At 36.0% G+C, this 19,856-nt stretch overlaps 1 protein-coding gene across 1 annotated transcript in view; it reads right to left on the bottom strand.

The window, feature by feature from the left end:
• The window catches only part of Faa (fumarylacetoacetate hydrolase), a 32,586-nt gene that overhangs the window by 3,980 nt on the left and 8,750 nt on the right, over positions 1-19,856 (bottom strand). Inside the window, exons 2-8 of the mRNA XM_083143359.1 lie at positions 14,634-14,744; positions 12,458-12,579; positions 9,583-9,723; positions 6,439-6,689; positions 4,458-4,664; positions 2,956-3,101; positions 1,658-1,775 (exon numbers count right to left, since the gene is read on the bottom strand). Coding sequence (XP_082999485.1) covers positions 1,658-1,775; positions 2,956-3,101; positions 4,458-4,664; positions 6,439-6,689; positions 9,583-9,723; positions 12,458-12,579; positions 14,634-14,744 — 1,096 coding nt within the window. The remainder of the gene's footprint in view (positions 1-1,657; positions 1,776-2,955; positions 3,102-4,457; positions 4,665-6,438; positions 6,690-9,582; positions 9,724-12,457; positions 12,580-14,633; positions 14,745-19,856) is intronic.

Genomic DNA, 19,856 nt, shown 5'->3' with positions numbered 1-19,856 from the left:
AACAAGAAATTAAAATAAACAAAACAAAAATAAATATAAAATAAATAAAAAACAAGAGTGAGTGAAAACAAACAAAAAAAAAAAAACTTGAATGTCTTACTAAAGGCATGTCTAGCACAACTCAGTCACATCTCTCAATATATAGCTAACCACAATTTTAACTTCCTGGGAACCAATAAAACATGTTACAAAATAATTTCCCCAAGTTTTCTTATTTTGTATTTTGACATTATTTTGGAAAATATACTTGATATAGTTACCATTATTTCAGACAATTGAAGGTATCACCTGCAGTTAATTAAGTGCAAATTTAATATGAATTTAATTTCCGAACATTAATGATTCAAATGTCAAGTCTTCAACTTTGTATGATAATGAAATAATTTTAAAAAAAATATAAAAATATTTTTCCACAAAATGACAGATGACTTTCAATTGCATGGAAGCACTGCTAGCAAAGTATACAAAGAAAAGCAGTTAAGAAGATATGCAATATGGCTCCACTGGAGATCGAACCTGGCACCCTTTGAATATGTGACAACATTGAAACAATGCCATTTTAAAACAATTTTCAACAAAATGAAAGACAATCAAGCATTATAAAAAAAAAAAATAAAGTAAAATAAAATAATGGATTTAAGCGCATAGCCTTTTAAAGTTTAATATAGACACAAAGAAGCAAAAGTTTAGTTGTTTTGATTTCTTGCACATTTTATGTTTTTCTTTCTTTATCCCTTTCCCAGATTTTCTGGTAAATTTCGCTATATTTCAATGAGCTGGAACTAGAGGCCACAGACCAGCATTTCCATTGTCAAGCCTTCACTATCCTTTGGACAGAGAAATATATTACTGTTCTTCCTTCATTTGTTTTTGTGCTCAAAATCTATTCTGACAATTGGCTTTCCCTGTGGCTACAAAGCTGCATTGTGTTTCGAATCATGCCCAGTGTGTGTGTGCAGTTCTTCTTTCACATAATTTATCACTGGTGGGTAACTGCATCCCTAATAGGATGAATACTATAAGTAGTTTACTGACAAAGAGTTTTTACCGAGTTTCTGCTAAAGGAACTTGGAAGACCAACAGCAAACCGAAATGTTGTTCAAAATATTACAACAGGTAAAAGACAATTTACAAGTATATTTAAAAATGAACATTTATAATAATTATTTTCCATTTAAATAAGGTAACTACTGCATTAACATTTTCGAATAATTATCAAACTTGATTCTTTTATTACTGTAAACTTAGTATGCTTTTAAACTTTAGGTGTTGTAGGCACTGTTGCATTTGAAAAATTCCAAGTGGGGGAATTCTGATATATTACAAATGAATCCACCCCAAGGGGCCAAATTTAAAACTAGGAAGACCTTCCCAGAGGGGAAAAATTCCCCTCATGCTCTTTCAAATACCAGCCTGGGTATAGCTCTTTTCTCGTCATATTTATCTCGGAAGAGTGTACCCACCAAATAAAACCACCACCAGCCAGCACTGGTGCAAATGAACGATCCAGTCTGTAACAAAGCAGTTTTTAGCATAAACAATATGGATATAGCATTTGCATTTTGGTATCCTTTGAAGAAAGTACTATTTATGAGTAGTGAAGGAATCTACAAAGAAAAAAAAAGCCAGTACAGAAATTGAGAAAAACTTTAAATACCTCTTAAAATAACTTCATCACCATCTTGGAGGAATTTGCGTGTGCTGCCATCCGAGAGTTGCACAGGTTTTGTCCCTTTCCAGCTCAGTTCCAACATCGAACCATACGATCCTGGTTCCTGAATTGGAAGGAGAACAAGTATGTTAGACAAGTGTTCCGATACATCTTCCTTCTTGTATCAGCAAAATGAAACAATGTTGAAGCTTTGTTAATGGAAAATTAGGATTTAACACTAACAGCATTCTTAAAATTGCAAGTTATTACATGAAAATACACAAGACAAATGCTGAAACACTTCAGTAAATTATCTTCAGGGTTTCCATTCATTTTATAACAACAATAATAACCCTTGGCGCAACCGACCATTGAGGGCTCGGGTCTACCTACCATCTGCCGGCCTCACTCCCAGCTGACCCTACTCACTCACCCGAAGTGGGCGATCATCCAACCAGTTACGAGGTGACGTGTGGTCAGCACGACAAACCCCCAGTCGTTGTTGTAGGTTTTCATGACCAGGTTAAGCTACTCATTTGTAACTCTTCAATTTCCTCACGATGGTGGGTAGCCACCGGTCCCATACACTGGCCGAAATCTCAGGAGAAAAGTTGTTATGCTTCCCCCAGGAGACTCGAACCTGTGCACGTCCCATAGTTGGACCCCAAAACACGGTCACAGTGAGGAACTCCCATTCATTTTGCCAAACCAAAATCATGGACTTCTGCATATTTTTCATATAGAGTGGAACCTTCATTTTACATTTTCTGGGCATCGATGTGAAAAAAAATAAAATGTGAGAACATGTAAAATCCTGGAAATTTTTTTACGAAATTTTGCCCTATTGGTACCACATAGATTAAATGTGTAATGTGGGAAAATGTAAAATCAGAGTTCCACTGTATTTTCAATTAACTTTCAAGATCATTTTACAATGCATCAAAATATTAATACAAAAATGTTTAGTGTTGTACTTTGAATGCTAATGAATTAAATGAAGATAATTCGACGATGTTGAAAATAAATGTAGAAAATATACAATTATGAAGCATATTGACAAAACCTATGGAACCCCTCCAAATTTCATTTCCATGATCCTTTTACTCCTGAACTGATTTGTTAGTGAAACTGAATTTGGAATCACTTTGCTAGACATACACTGGAGAGAAGAGATCCAAATGAAGACCACAGAAAATGACAAATTGTGGAATTGGGGAGAAATAATGGAACCTGGAAAAATTATTTCTAACTCATCTGGAGGATGGAAACTGTCGATATTGGTAATTCTATACGAAAAAACTCACATTGCCACTAATAGTTCCTGATCCCATCAAATCCCCAGGATTCAAATTGCAACCTGTCACCGTGTGGTGTGCTAGCTGCTGCTTCATTGTCCAGTACATGTATCGGAAATTGGAAATGCTTACTGTAGTCGGAACTGATCCTTCCGCTGCAAGGAAAACAAAAATTGTGACATTCTAATATTTTTAATGTGAATAAAAATTACAAACAGGAATATGCAAACTGTGGAAAAGTAAAGAAGAAATTACAGAGCCATAGTAACTGTGAAACTATTAATATTAATTAGTGATGTACCAACATGAAATTGTTGCCGATAACTATGTAAAATTTATGTATTCCAATAACCAATATTATACTCATAAGCAGGGAACGGATTTATATGTACTGTGCTAAATAAGTAAATACATATTTTGTTATTTTCACCAAAATATGGAGTTAAATATGGACTTAAAATTGTAAAACTTTGCCTTTTTAATAACATAAGACACTACACGAGCTACATAAAATACAGTTTCGCATTGTAACTATTACCGTGACTGTCTTGAAGAGAAACCAGAAGTGAATCCCACACGTGTGCCACAAAAGCGTTGCTTCTGGTGCTTCTGTCGGGCACGCAACTATAGTAGCGAGGGTGGGGTCAGCAATGGGCTGCTCGACTTGAGACTCTCTTCCAACATTGCCAAAATAATGTTTGTTAACAACCAGGAGGCGATGCTTGAGCCCTCATTCTCTATTGTTGACAACAATTGTAAATAATCAGGAATTTCAAGTGTTTTACAATAGCAAAAGCAAACAATTGGAAGGTGTTAAAAAAAACATTATTGTTTGGATGACAGAAAACATAATTATCACAATTGCAGGGTATAAAAAAGGTCGTAAACTTTCCTTTAACGTCCCTTCCGACTTCGTCAGTTATTCGCAAGAAATTCGCCCAACTCTTTCGGTCACATCAGGACATGTAGTTATTGCGCAAATATGGAATATATGTTGAGAAAAATTCTGAAATATGGAAGTAATATGTAAAAATAACTAACATATGTAAAATATGAGCCAAAACCTAATATATGTACAAATATGGAAAATAAAAACTGAAGTTTTCGAGTCTACATGCCATGATGTGCAAAGATAATACAAAATTTCAGTTTCACACATAAATATGTATTGACATATAAATCCGTTCCCTGCTAATAAGAAATAAAATTGCAATGGATATTGCTTTGAAAAATAAACTTCATATTTGAAAATTTACTTTACACAACCAGGACACACGAAATAAAAACCATAAAAATAATAACAAAATGGCAGAATTTTGCACTAAATTACAGGCCATTTACCAGTGAGTTTATACAGCAGTATTCCTATATGATCACACAATGTCGTCAGCACACACTATCATATTAATGTATATGTTAGATATCAAATGAATAAATGTCAAATATTTTATCTAAATGATTTACACCATTTTGGTACAGCTAATTAACATTATATCCTTGATTATACTTACGCTTAATAGCCACTTCAAGGCTGATATCAAAATTGTACGGATCATCATGTTTAAGATACGGCAGTGGAGTAGGATCCTGTTTGAAATTGTCAATTGTGAATTCAGCCAAGGCATCCATCGTCACAACCCACGGTGAAATAGAAGTTCCCACATTCTTGGCTAGGAATGGTCCTAGGGGTACATACTCCCACTTCTGAATATCCCTTGCTAGATAAGAAGGAAATCACATTGTTAGTCATAAGTGGATAATGTAAATGCTATGCATTTTACAGAATCAAGTACAGTATTAAGAAAAGTAAATAAGAACAGTGTTACTCTGTTCTTGTGTTGTGTTGAATTTACAACTGCTTACATGTTGAATTTACAACTGTTTACAAAGACAAGATTACCAACAGCAGTAAACATCTTGCCCATTAAGTGTCTCCATCTTTATCAGATAAGGGATGATATTTTTAGACACAAAAGGACATGCATCTAATAATAAAAATCTTTGATTCTGTTTTCTTTTGTGCCACACGTGGTTTTAGGAAATCAAATTGTACCGATTCAGCAGAGATCCTCAATTTCATTTGCGTTTTTCTTAATCGAGAAACCTCGAACTGACTACAGGCCTACTATTACATTTGGTACTGGTAGTACATTATTTGCAAGATTATACATATCAGATATAGAGGACTACTCTCACTAATGCCATATTTACTTATATTAATTACAAAAGAGCCTAACAGCACACAGTAATTGTCATCTGCATCATAGAGGACAAGTAGAAAAGGTTTTTCTTCTTTTTTGAAACCATTTTGGGAACAATTGGGTGCTCAAATCTCATGTTATGTAATTCCTTTGTCATAAACGTCTCACAAATCTGATGTCAGTCAATTCCAAATTTCATGAATTCAAGAAACAGATAACAGACTGTATATCATGGTCAGTGCAGCGGACTGCTCGATCATGTAAAAACATGTTACATGAACAGATGGTAAAGTTCCCCACACCACGTCTTCTGTGAGGGTAGCATCCTACACATTCACTATCCAAACCATTTTTGGAGCTAACATGACTAGCACCACACTCCAGCTGCCTTTACTCCATGAGGTTGGCCAAGGTTCACATCTATTAGAGGCAGGATGAACTCCAGAACTGCTTTACGCAGGCAAAGGGTCAGAAAAATCCTGACCTTACATCACCCACTTTGGGAATTGACACTGGGTCTCCAGCATGGCAATCCATTGCCCTATTGACTGGATCCCCATGGCACAGAACAGAACAAACACGATCTGGTGTTCTTGTAATGCTGTATCTGTAGAGCCACATATTTATGATGATGATGAATAAAAAATAGTTTTTCTTGTTCAAAAACTGGGTGCATTTCAGGATCAAAAGCAGTATATAAAATTGCATTTCAGTGTTAAAATTGTGAATACAACCCTAAATTTAATTTAAAAATTTAAAAATTACACTTATTACACAAAATAAACATTTCCCTTTAATAGTACACTTATCTAGTGATCACAGTATTAAGATTATTCCTATGTAAGGAGTCCACTTTTGCTTCTCAAATATTTACAGCAGAATTACCTAATCAATTTTCCGTGATTTGCATAATTCGCAAGATAATTCAGACTTGAGAAAGTGTCACGTCAGTAAATAAACTCAAAATTTATTGTTCAAAAGTATATTTCACATTTTGCAGTTCATTTTGCATCATTTCATGACAAAACATGGTAGGAAATGCACTCACACCTTTCAAAAACATAAAAAATGAACAATTTTTTGTGTTATTTCACATTTAGTGTTTTCGTCAAAAACGAAATATGCATGCCTCAATGTATCTTGCTTTACAATGAATGGGGGAAGCTACAAGCATAGCTATGTAGTGGAAATAAATCTGCTTTGTGAGCACACCTAATAAGAAGGAATTCACAGAGTTCATCTAATTACAGTCCAGAAAAAAATACATAAGCAAATATCATATAATACCTACCACTCCAGTCGTTCATAAGAACCATGCCAAAAATATGCTCATGAGCTCTAGAAACAGGAATCGGTTCCCCGTGCTTGTTGGGAGGTCCAACGAAGAATGCTGTTTCGAGCTCAAAGTCCATCAGTCTGCATGGTCCGAACACAGGGGGTTCATTTTCAACAGGACACATTTGGCCATTCGGACGTCTCAATGGAGTGCCGGAAACTACAATTGAGGATGCTCTGCCGTGATATGCAACTGGCATATATTTCCTAAATTAGTAAAGAAAAAATGCTGTAGCATAAGAGGATGGACAAACATGCCTCAATGGCAGATTGCAAAATTTGAATTTAGATTTAAAAAAACACAATGTAAATGTTTACATCTGAAATTTTACTGATCAATTACAACCATGAAATTTTAAAATAACCAATAGCCTAAGCACATGTTCTCTCTATATATATTGACAAATATTTACTGTGGAATATTAATAGAAATAAACTGCATATTTAGTTATTTTTGTTGTTGCATGCCATCATTTTCTGTCTCTGGATGTTCATCGCAGTGTTGAAGATGAATGGTGAAGAGAAAGAATTGATGAAGGGGTACTCATAAAAAAAAACCCATTCTAGGTTGGGACTCCAATACAGAACCATTGGTTAAACATCAGTTTTCAATTAGGTCAGAGCCAATAGCAATACATAGAGGCACATATTTTTGGTAAATAAAAATCAAAATTTCAGTACAAAAACTGAGTCAATTTCAGGTTCAAAAGCGGTAAAATAAAATAAAATATCGGTGTTATAGCGATGAAAAATTGGATGAAAAGTGGTATATAAAAAGACATTTAGGTTTTAAAATTGTGAATATAATCCTAAATTTGATTTAAAAACTACACTTATTCCACAGAATTAATCATTTTTCCGGGAATTGCATAACTCTCAGGATAATTCAGACCTCAGAAGGTGTCGCGTCGGTGAATAAACCCTGAATTTCGTGTTTAAGAGTTAATTTCGCTTTTTGCAGTTCATTTCACATTATTCCGTGACAAACCATGGTAACAAAATGCATCTCACACCTTTCAAAAACATGAAAAATTAACACACAATGTGTTTTTTCAAATTTCGTTTTTTTGTCAAAAACGAAATATGCATGCCCCTAGCAATACAAATACCAATACTTTTACCAGTTTCCATCGATATCGATATTTGAACATTGTAACAGTTCAAAGTAGTTCAGAATATTTTCTTAATTTTAATATGTAAGCATTCCAATGGAACTATACTATTGTTTAAAATAGAGATGGGACAGATTAAATGGTACTCTATTGGTGTCGGCCGATATAGACATATTGGTGTATTGGTTCATTGGTAAAATTACAGATTATTTTACTGATCCGATATAATTTAGTGCAAAATTATGCTATTTTGTTATAATTTCTACGAATAATCTCCATGCCTACTTTAACAAAAATTAAATGTCGAAATATGCAACTGCTTTTGCACTGCAGACACCTCTAAACACATTTTGCACAATTTTCAGGATATTCAGTACCTCCCCTTTAAGTGTCACGTGACATTTTTGCAGATTCTGTTATTCACCCAGACTACGGAAGATTATCAGCTGTCATCAGTGATTAATTTCCAACTGATATTTTTTGATACTCTTCTAATAAATGTCCTTAGTTTCCACAATGAGGGTGTAGTACACACAGACAAAGGAAAGCTAGATCGGTGTTCCAAAGCATCATGCCACTTCCCCCCTCCTTAAACAGGAGAGGAAGAGGGTGGTGAAGGTGCACATTCTTACCTTGTTACACTGAGTGCTTTTTCGAGGGTAGCAAAAGATTCAGTCCAGTTTTAAACTTTTGTGTCTTCATCCCTTCCTCGTACATGTACATAGCGCTGAGCAATGAAGTGACCACACCCAGAGGATGGCTAGCTGTTGATAGACGAGAAAAGGGAAAAGATGTGGCAACACTTTCAACTGGCAACCTTGGCACGTGCAGTGGTTTCGCCATGAAGAGGGATGACATAAGGACACTTTTGTAAAAAATACTTGACGAAAAGGGCATTCTTCATTATTAATGCAATTCAATGCTAAAGTTCAAATCACCAACCCTGAGACCTTCTGTAAACAAAACCACCTGCATGCAGATAGAATTGCAAACTGATAGAAGTAAAATAATCCACACGAAAATCCAGCGTTGTTACAGGATTCATTACGTAAGGTAAAACAACGGCCAATTTGTAGTATGGGATACGCTGCCCCAAATGACTTCTCACCTTAAACCCAATGCTCTTTCTTTTCTACTTATTGCTTCACCTTTATGGTTAACTCTTTGCACCAGTAATCATTTCCCATAAATTTGGCTTCTTTCTTGCATGCAAATTGAATATATTTTGCTTGCATTTTCTTAGACAAAATGATATAACATGGTAATGTATATTTCTAAGGTTTGATATAGATAGGAGTGTATTTGAAATTTGTAGATTTTATGTAAATTGTATCTTATGTAAATAAAATATATAATGGGCATAAACAGCCATATGCAATGCTGTAACTCCAATAAATATATTGATGATGATGATCAAAACAAGACAAAGAAAGTTCGTAAATTTATTGCAGTTGGAAAGTTTGACAAGCATCCTAATAATGATTTTTGTTCTGCCAAAAATTAGTGCACTTGGTATTATAACTTGGTGACATGGTAAGGCAAGATAAGTGTGAACATTTTGTAGGAATATGCATTGTAACGTTCAATGAGCTTAGAGATTTGTGTACATAATGATATTTTATAACATTGGTTATTTTCTAAAAATAATCATGTGAACAGCAAGGAAGTAGTGCCACTTTCAACATGGCGAGTTCTATGCGTGCAGGAAGGTCTCCGTGTTCAGTGATACATCGAATAGGTGAGATGGTTTGTTTACAGAAGGTCTCAGGGTTGGTGATTTACACTTTAGTTATTATTTACTACTAATCTCAACAATCAGCACACATTTTATCCTAAAACCATTACCTACAGCTACAAACCATTATCCATGTCAGTAGAGGAATAAGATTTTTATTTTTTTAAAAAAATGCAAGAATGTTATCTGCAGTCTCTGAAAGCTATGTAAAGGTGCAAAAGTACGTTATCATTTCAGGATGAGGCAAACTTACCAATTGGGAAGCAGAGCATTTTCCTTGCCTCTGAACATGATTCCTGTATTCGTTGCATGGTAAATGGAAGAGAAGAAATCCGTGTAGTCTCCAATCTTAGCAGGAAGATGCATTGTTGCAGTTGATTGTGGAACAAGAGCCCTGAAAATATAAATGCACTTCAGATGAATATGCAGCAACAATATATTTGCATATCCGTAAGATTAAATTGCAGTGTGGCTAACTTTATGTGCAGAATGTGAACCAGTAAATTGTCCCTGGTGCAAGACAATTGAGAATGCACAGTGTAATATTTTAGGAGTACCATAAAAAATACAACTAATTTGATATTAATGTAATGGAACATGAAACTGTCTTCTTCTTTAATTCAATTAATTTTGGTAGTCATTGCCACCATCCTCTATGAAAAGTGTTGTTACTATGTTGCTGAGCTTTCGGTGTATTGCTTGCAGCATGCTGATGGGTGCGCCATTGTTACCCACTCACCTGCAGCATCATCATCATCTGCTCCTGGGTACCAGTAGCTACGGGAGGCTTTCAGATGTGGTACACCTGTCAATGGTTAGTTCACGTTGAAAGTGCATACGACATAAGTTTCTTTGATTTTTCTGTATATCTGAGTGTGAGCTACATGCCAACTAACTCTGTAGCCTTCTTAAACCCGAAGGTTCATGGCTGCAGCAACACAGGCCTTCCATCTGTCCCTATCCTGAGCAACATCTATATACTGTTTTCCATCTCTACCAATTTCCTTTAGGTCCATCTCAATATTATGCTTCCATCTTCGTCTTGGCCTTCCTACAGATCTCTTACCATCAGGTTTCCCAACAAGAATCCTGTGAACTCTTCTTTCCTCTCCCATTCGTGCCACATGGCCTGCCCACCTAAGTCTTCTTGATTTAATTAATCATTCTAACAATACCTGGACATGAATACAAATTATGTACTTCTAAATTATGTAACCTTCTCCACTCACCTGTCTCCTCGTCCTGTTTAGGCCCAAATATTTTCCTAAGGATCTTATTTACAAATACTCTCAAATTATGTTCCTCTTTCAATGTAAGGGACCAAGTTTTGCATCAATATAATATTACAGGCAAAATTACTGTTTTGTATATTTTAACTTTTGGTTTCTTAGATATTAAACAAGAAGACAAAAGTTTATGAAGAGAAAAGTAACATGCATTTCCTGAATTAAGCCTGCTTTTTATTTCCTCTTTAACATCATTTTCATTTGTTAGCATTACTCATAAGTACTTGAATTTGGAAACTTTTTCAAACGAGTCGTTATCAAATTAGCTACATGCCTGGTCTGGTTATTGTATTTGACAAGTTTGGTAGGTCAGTTTTTTGTTTACCACAATCAGCTTCCGTTGAATTATTTTGTTAAGGATCTAATGGGTCTGCCAATGTAATGTTCCTTGGACTCACGATCTTCACTCTACACACTTGGGTTAAGAAAGGGTGGGGGAGGAAGTGTCATTTGTGTATGCTGAGTGTCTGTTATCAACATAAAGGATGATCACAAACTGACTCTAAAATCTGCTACAGATGACAACAACACACCTACCGACTAACAATACACCAGAAGCCAACCAAGAGTAGTACAACACATTCCCCATAGGATGGTGGCAGTGGGCACAAAAATTAAAAGAAGAAACAAATCAATTTAACTGATAAGTAGGGCTAGGATTTTTATGACCTAAAATAACCAAAATATGCAAAATAAAATATGCTCTTATGACCAAACATTGTACAAAATATGCACTATAATTTGAAAAATATGCCCTTATAACTGGGCTGTTTCAAACATCAATATCTAACATATGCCGAGATATTTTCACATATTTTTACTTCAATTTATGGGCCCTGAATTGCAATGCACAATGAATTCTTTCAAATAAACATGGAAAAGATTTTGCTGCAGTAAAAAAAAAAGAACTCTAGTGAATATGGAAATAAGAACGAATCTCCTTCGAAAATGACTGTATATTTCTTGAAAAAAGCGAAAATATGCTGAATATGACTGAAAATACATCAAAATATGCTCTATCATGCAGAAATGGCCAAATATGCCAAAATATGACCTTAAAAAGCACCTTAACTTAATTAGTTTCTTCACAATATGAATTTCCATATGTTTATGGAACACATCACCCTCATCAAAAAAATATGCTATATCAAAATCCTATCCCTACTGATAAGCAAGAACTTTATTCCAGTGTATCAATTTCCTACTGTATTTTTCCATTCCCCAAAACATAAACACAACCAAGTAATAAATGAATGCCAGGTAGACTTGATGTTTGCTTTAAAAACATGCTGGATATTTCTGTCCAAGCAAGCAACATGCATCCTACACATGCTGACCATCAGAACATAAACATAACATCATGAACAAGCACAAACCTGCTGTGGTTTCTACTTAGTTTTTAAATAAGACCTGACAAGAGATAATTTGTGCTTCAAAATATATTCCACACAAACAAATTAAAATTTTGACAGCAATGCAGTCACTCTTCTGCAGAGGACAATATGAAACCTATACTGGATAAGAAGATCTGACTAGCAATTACATGAACATTAAGAACATGTATTAAACAATTACAGTGAAACCCCTATTTTACATTTTTCCACATTATACATTCGGTCTCGATGGTTCCAACATAGCAAAATGTTATAAATTTTCCTTGATTTTACATTTTCTCGCATTTTAAGTAACCCTAAAAACGTAAAATCGAGGTTCCATTGCATTGCTTGCATTTCCTAGGCAAACTATTTCTGAAAATATCCATGCAACATCTCTGTAGACAATATAGAATTGAAAAATAATCACTCCTTGTACTGAAACTATAACATGAGAATTGAAAAATACCTTTTTCGCAATTCATGATCATTTTGGAGAGTTGGTGTGCTTTTTGACAAGAGTTTCTTCAAAGTGTTTCTTGCTTCAGTCCACGCAGGTTTCCCCAGTGACATTAATTTGTTTAAGGTGGGCTGGAAGACAAAGTTTCATCAAATTAACATGCATGTGATTTGTTTAATGACAATACCTGTAATTTTAACACATGTTGCAATGATAAAAACAATATATACAAAACTCTATTCAGTTAATATTTTACTTCAGTATAGCAAACAATAAATAAATAAACACTAAGTTTTTACTAACATTCGTAGAGTATACATGTCAGCCAATACTGACAACACACACATGTGCACAAACATTTGGTCAGAGACTTTAGATTTTTCAGAATAACATAACACACCCAGATGTACATACAGACATAAGTTTACCATATGAAGAACTAAAAACTAAAGTCATGGGCAACACAAGTCACTTGCTAAACAAGATGACAGAGAAGTCTGTGAGTGCAAACATGGAACAGTGCATTGTGATGAAATTTCTTGTGAATGAAAGTGCAATACAGTAAGTTCGGTGATGGGACCCTTTGCTACAGTAGAACATTTAAATAGTGCAAATGATCCAAAGTTGGAGTCGTTCACGTAAACGAATGTCTGATCCATGAAAATCAATTGATAGCATGTCGCTAACATGCGGAACAGATGCATCTTTCCATAAGAACTTTGAACACACAATCATTCATGAACACCTACAGTTCCAGAAAGTTGGTGAACATTTCGTACTGACAGACTCTGCCTTTGACTAGCACAGAAGAGTGCAAATCTCCAACAAGTTAAGGAACAGGGAAGACAATTTTTTCGATCAGATTGTCACTTGCAACGAAATGTGGGTCCATCATTTCATCCCGAAATTGAAATGTGCATCAAAACAGTGGAAGCATATGGACTCACCACCTTTCAAATAGTTCCGGGCAATTGTGTCATTAGGCAAAGTTCTAGCTAGTATTTTGGGGGGAAACAAAAGTGGCATCATTCATATCGATGTAACCATCAACAGTGTTTACTACTGTCCAGTTCTCAAGATTTACATTAAGAAAGAAGTCTGGTTTCTTAACTAAGGCATCCTGTTTCTGCAAGACAATGCACACCTGCATACTGCCCACAGCACAATTTATACACTACAGGAACTCAGCTGGGAATTACAAAAATGCCTCCTTGCCATATCGACCTCGTTTTACCAGTTTGGAACCTTAAAGGAATTCCTCGTTTGCTGGCACTTCAGCAGTGACAAATAGGTGAAGCAAGCAGTCCGATCATGATGCCAGAGTACTGAGAAGTCTTTCTAAACTGCTGGTATCCAAGCATTAGTGGAATGCTGGGATAAGTGCATTAGTGGAGAGAGGATTATAATTAGAAATAAGTCTTGCCCATGCATCCAATTGCGTTGTGTTATTCTGAAAAATCTAAAGTACTGGTTTGACTTGAACTCCCCTCATATTCTGCCAATGTTTTGCCCTTAAAAAATGCCTCATTATACCCAAAATTCTCTCTCATAATGTGAGAAAATGAAATCCCGATAACCATAAGGGGGTGCCCAGTTAAGGTTGAAAGAAACTTCACAACAGGACCAGCCAAATAACAGCACATTGGCCACATCCAACCTGACAGAGCTATTTATGCAGTACAGCTAAACCTATAATAGTACATAAAGCATTATCTTCAGGGTAAGTAGAACGATAATATGACACAGGACAAATTGTTCCAAGTAATAGATTGGACCTGCATACAAAAAATTTGGACAGCCCTGTTCTAGAAAATTAAGAATGAGCCCTATAATAGTGGAAAAAAGGTAAAAGTTACCATTGTAACTGGTAGCCTGTCATGGGTTTGTGACATATTGATTGTCAATGAGAAATATTTTTCCAAAATGTTTTTCATTTCAAAGAATACCTCAAATGTATTTTTTTTAATTTCCAAATTTTGCTTCAAGTCCATTTTTATGCTGAAGCAAATTAATCGAGACTGATTTCAGTAATAATTAGTGTCAATTGTGTCAAATTCACATTTTCTATTCTGACATTAACACACCACCACCTAATTTATTGGAAGTTTACAACAGTATCATCAGCTACATGAAGAGTGGTACATTACTCATGCCAGTTATATAAATGGTTAATATGAAAACTTACCTCTTCAAATACATCCTGCTTACTACTCAGTATAGGTCCCTGAAAAAAGTGTTTCACAGCCTTAAGGTCCAATATCTGATCACCAATTGCAACACCAATCCTAGGAGTGGGCTGTAAAAATGAAATAACTTTCAATACTGTTATATATATGTGTACACACATCCACACACACATCTCTTGTTAGGTGAAAATATGTAATTTGCAAGTAATAAAGTAAGGTCCTCACTCATTTTGACAAAACAAACTCCCTGATATTTCCAAGTTTATACAAGTGAATTGTTTTGTAATGTTTCAACTTAGCACTTTCAGCTCAGTTTACAATATATTGTAATAAGACTGGTAGCCTGTTATGGGTGTGTGAGATATTGATTGCCAATGAGGAAAATATATTTCAATTGTCATACTGTGCTCAGTTTACAATATATTTTTAGAGTAGAAAAATGAAAGCACCGACTTCAGTTACAAGAGATGCTATATATATCTCTCGTATCCTCTTTCCATACAAACACTTGTATCAGATCAAGGTTAGAACTGTGTGATAAATTCACAATAAAATATCAAATTGAATTTGACACTGTAAACCATAAGGATACTTTTGTTCCCTCATTTTTAACAGGGTAACACTAAATCAGGGCATGAAATTTCAAGTTTGAAGTCAGTCGCCAGTCTAAAATCTTTGGTCGCCACTATTTTATATTGATAAATAATACAAATATGAGCAATTATAAAAAATAACATACCTTAGGAATTAATGTTTGTGTAGCGCTGTCGTTCTGCACTGAAGTACCACTTATCAATCGCAGCTGCTGGGTCAAACTCTGACAAGGGGAGTCCATTTACAGAAACTCTGAGCAAATCATCTAGTGTCTCAGTCTTCAGAGAGTTCCTGTAAGCAGTCTTAAGTCTGTTGTGACAGCTGAAACCTCTCTCACTTGAAGCTGTGCTCACTGGTAGAACAGCACAAAATGTTAAAATCTGGAGCAAATTGGGGAATCTTGCTGAACACTCCTCACTGTGAATCTTCTCCAGCGTCTGATTCAAAGTCAGAGAAGGAAACAAAAGTTTGTATTCTGTCCACTCTGCTGACAGAACATCCATTTTCTCATTATAAAGGCTCGGGTTCAAGTATATGTAGAGCTTCTTTATTTCTTCTATCCCAAACTGAAGAATAATTTCTTTGGGAGGCCAACCCAAAGTGTCGAAAACATGCAGAGATGCAATCGCATCTGTTGATATAGATTGCAATCTTTCTGTGATGTACACCTTCGCATTGTTAATTAAGTTTCCTCTAACAGTCTGAAACTCTTGCTCTCCGTTTTGAATGTTTGTGAGCTGCACATCCCTGATCTTCCCTGAAATGGATACATGGTCCAAGAAATCTTGTTCGCTTGGTCCAACATTAGATTCCAGGTCAGCCAAAACTGAAATACAGTGTTCAATTCTTATTTTCAGAGATGAAATCAAAAGATTCTTATTTTGTAGTGCCACGCTTAAAGGGTTCAATTTCCTGTAGAAATCCAAAAGGAAGTACAGAAGCTTAACAAATTTGAATTGCTTCAAACTTTTCAGCAAACCCTTAGCTTTAGCGCCATCATTGTATTTTCCATGGGCCACCTGTTCAAGATGGGTCACAACAGCTTTCCATGATTGCAAGAGAGCTCTTACAGCACTTTCTTTGCTGGCTAACCACCTAATAGTGTGGATATCACTCAGTTTTAGAATTTCGTCTCCAATAACTTCTGCCGTATCTCTCAAGAGGTGAAGTCTTTTAGCAGAGCCATGATAAAACTGAAAAATATTCCTAATCACGGAATCAAATGCTCTTAGATATTCAACTTCACCACACGCATCCAACAGAGCTAACTGCAAACGGTGTGCAAGGCAGTGAATATTTACCATTTTATTACAAATAGATTTCATTTGCACAGCCAATCCTGATTTGTGCCCGACCATATTTGCTGCACCATCAGTACCCAAGCCTACAATGTAACACTTGTTTCTGTATTTATTTGGACCTATTGACTTATCTAAATAATCAGTTACGGCAGTGAAGTAACCAGCAGAAGTAGAGTTCGGGAGCTCTATTAATCCTAAAATGTCCTCTTTGATGTGACCATCATTTGCATCCACGTATCGAACATACACATTTGCATGCTCGACTGATGATCTATCTGTGGATCCATCAATCAGAAGGCTGATGTATGTACCTTTCTTTATTTTCTCCACTAGATCTAACTTCAAAGTTTCAGCTATGAAATGAATAAATTCTCTGCATTGCTTTTCATTGCCATACTTAGGTAGAACACTCACACTTAATTTACCTGCCAAACACAGCAGATCTACAAAGTCTTTAAATGGTTTCTCATGTTTAGCTACATAGTATGATACATTAAATAAATTTGTGAGATGAGAAAACATCTGGTGATCCATTTTTTTAATGCATTTTGCCATCTGTGTTTCTGTCGGGCATTCTTTTGCCTTTGCACTGGCAACATTTTCACTATGGACTTTACTCTGACTATGCTTTAAAAAGGACTCCTTTTTAAAAGGTACAGAAAACCCATTGACCCATTTTTTATCAACGTTACTGGTAGGCACCTGTTTACAATATTTACAAGATGCGACATTTGTTGCTTCGTCATACAACAACCACTGAAAATGGTTTAACCACTCTTTATTAAATTTCCTTTTAACTGGAAATGACACTGAATCACTATCACATTTCCTTTTACTACTTTTAGCACAGCTGGGAGATGAGGTAAGCTGAACACTGCTACCAGCTGATTTTGATACATCACCCGTAACGAAAAAGGATCGTATGTTTGTTTGCTTCTTCTCCATAGCAGTAATTGAAGTAAATAAAACTAATTCTCTGGAACCACTTCACTCGCAGGCAACTTCCACCGAACCAAAAAGAACGAGGTAAACAGAACGAACGCAACTACCACGTCAACTAACGCTCACGAGTGCATTTATAGCATTCTTTTTTTCAACGAAACAAAGACTGGACACTAAGCGCGCGAGAGCAGTTCACGACTGTGAAAACTGAGTTTTTTCCGCGCACAAGCAAGGAGCCACGGTCTGCTCCAAGACTACTACTCTACTAGTCTTGGGTCTGCTCCATGGGTCTGCTCCACTCTACCCCTCAAGTCCGCACGGTGCAAGATGCATATTCTGTTCGCCACATCTTCGCGACCTTACCTCACTCACCCCTCTTGCTGCCAAAATCTCAACGCGTATCTCCGTTGACAGTCGAAACGTTGCCACATCTTTTCGCGCTTCTCGGGTGTCAGCAGCCAGCCCCCTCTGGCCATGGTCACTGCATCGCCCAGGGACATGTTAGGGGAGGGATGAAGACAGGCCCGTAGCGAGGAGTAGGTGAGGAGGCTGGCAAAAGAAAGAGGGCGCCGCCATAGAATGTTTTTTTTTTTTGTTTTTTTTTATGGCAGCAAAAGCAAAGTCAGGTTATGTGAGGGAGATATTTACAATTAGGAGATGTATATTCTAGTTACATACTGTTAAAATGTTGTTTCCCAAATTAGCAGTAATGTAGGTATTGTTATTTCAATTTCTATTTTATGATTTGTAAAAAATTACGACTGAAGCTCTGCTGGCCCCTTGAGAAAAATCCTGCGAGCGCCCTTGGACCCATGCTCGTCCCACATAAATTAAACATCAATGTATAAAGTATGTATTTCACACATCACACACATAATCTTATTCTAATCACAGACCTTTGCATTTTAGAGCAGTTCAGGCTGGCACTGGAACAAGATAACTTTAAATTGGTGCAGTCAATTTTTTTAAGGGAATAGTTATGTTTTTGTTTTTAAAAATGTGCCCTGCCCTGCGGAATAATTTACTTAACATCGTTTTGGAAAAAAAACGAAAAAAAAGCACCTGCGCGAAAATCCGTGATAATAAATAATTAAAGATTGTCGCTACGCTACATTCTCTCTCACTTAGCTTTATACGCGTAATAAACACAAGTACGTTAAAATAACAATATTTTTTGAAATTCTTAAAATCGATGTAATCAAACATATTTGTGGCTGACACATTTTAAAAAAGTAACATCCGTGAATTACTTTTTCAGTGTATAATAATAATATATTTAACAATTGTATTTCTGTTCAGTAGACTTTTCATAGTATTTGTTCTTGGGCGACGTAAATAAACGTTTCTGTTATTTTTATTCAACCGCGAAGATGTGGATGTGCGATGATGGTATGAAAGTTAGGAAGGGACACCCAGGCCGGTATCTGAACCCAGAAACTCTGGCGTCGTAGGACACTGTACTAACGACTTCGCCAAGAAGGTCGGTGGAAGGTAGCATTTTGAGCAAAGCAGAAATTAAGTTATATATATATATATATATATATATATATATATTTCATATCAGATATGATGGTGGCACAGAGGCACATAGTGCTTCGGATCCCACTTTAAACTGTAGGTCCAGTCCCGATTAACCTACTGTGCACTTAAAACGCCAAATCAATATCAATCAATTTAATATATGAACCAGCGTGTAGTACATCTCCACTGCATATCGAATTAGGGATCCAGTTTACAAGGGGATTATATTCTGTACTCTTCACAGTTAAAAGTGTTAACCCACTGACCAGCCGGCAACGTGGCGGATTGGTTGGCATATCGCGCTACAATGCCACGGGTTCCTGGTTCGAATCCTGACATGGGCATGGATGTTCGTGAGTGTCCATTCAATTCCATCATATCACCACTCATCCCCATCTTCGCAAATTAGCCGAAAGTGGCACAAAAAAACCAAGTAAAATAAAGCAAATCAATCAATCAAACCACTGAGAAACCTAAGTTATATATTTTGGAATCTCTGTAATTGAACTGGGCCTCCTCCAGGACGTAGTGATAACGTCACTCTGAAATCAAGGGGAGCAGAATTCCTTACCCGGTGGGGGTACAATGTAGTTCGAATCCCACTTTGAGCTGTAGGTTCAACCCCGATTAGCCTTTTTGGGCATAAAGTGAACATTATAAAAACAATATTTCATTGAACTTTATATTGGTCTACATTTTTTACATGTAAGTTTGAATATGCATAATAATAATGACTATAATTAATAGACGTAATGAAAGCCGAAATGAACATTTTGCTACGCTTGGAAAAAAAAAAAAAAGCAGTGGAACGAACCAGGGAAGAACGTCCGGCTCCCTCCTCCCTGCTCTGTTTAAGGGGGGGGG

This window comes from Lepisma saccharinum, chromosome 21 (genome assembly GCF_977018435.1).
Source record: "Lepisma saccharinum chromosome 21, izLepSacc3.1, whole genome shotgun sequence".
Classification (NCBI taxonomy): Eukaryota; Metazoa; Arthropoda; class Insecta; order Zygentoma; family Lepismatidae; genus Lepisma; species Lepisma saccharinum.
This window is presented reverse-complemented; position numbering and strand designations above follow the sequence as displayed.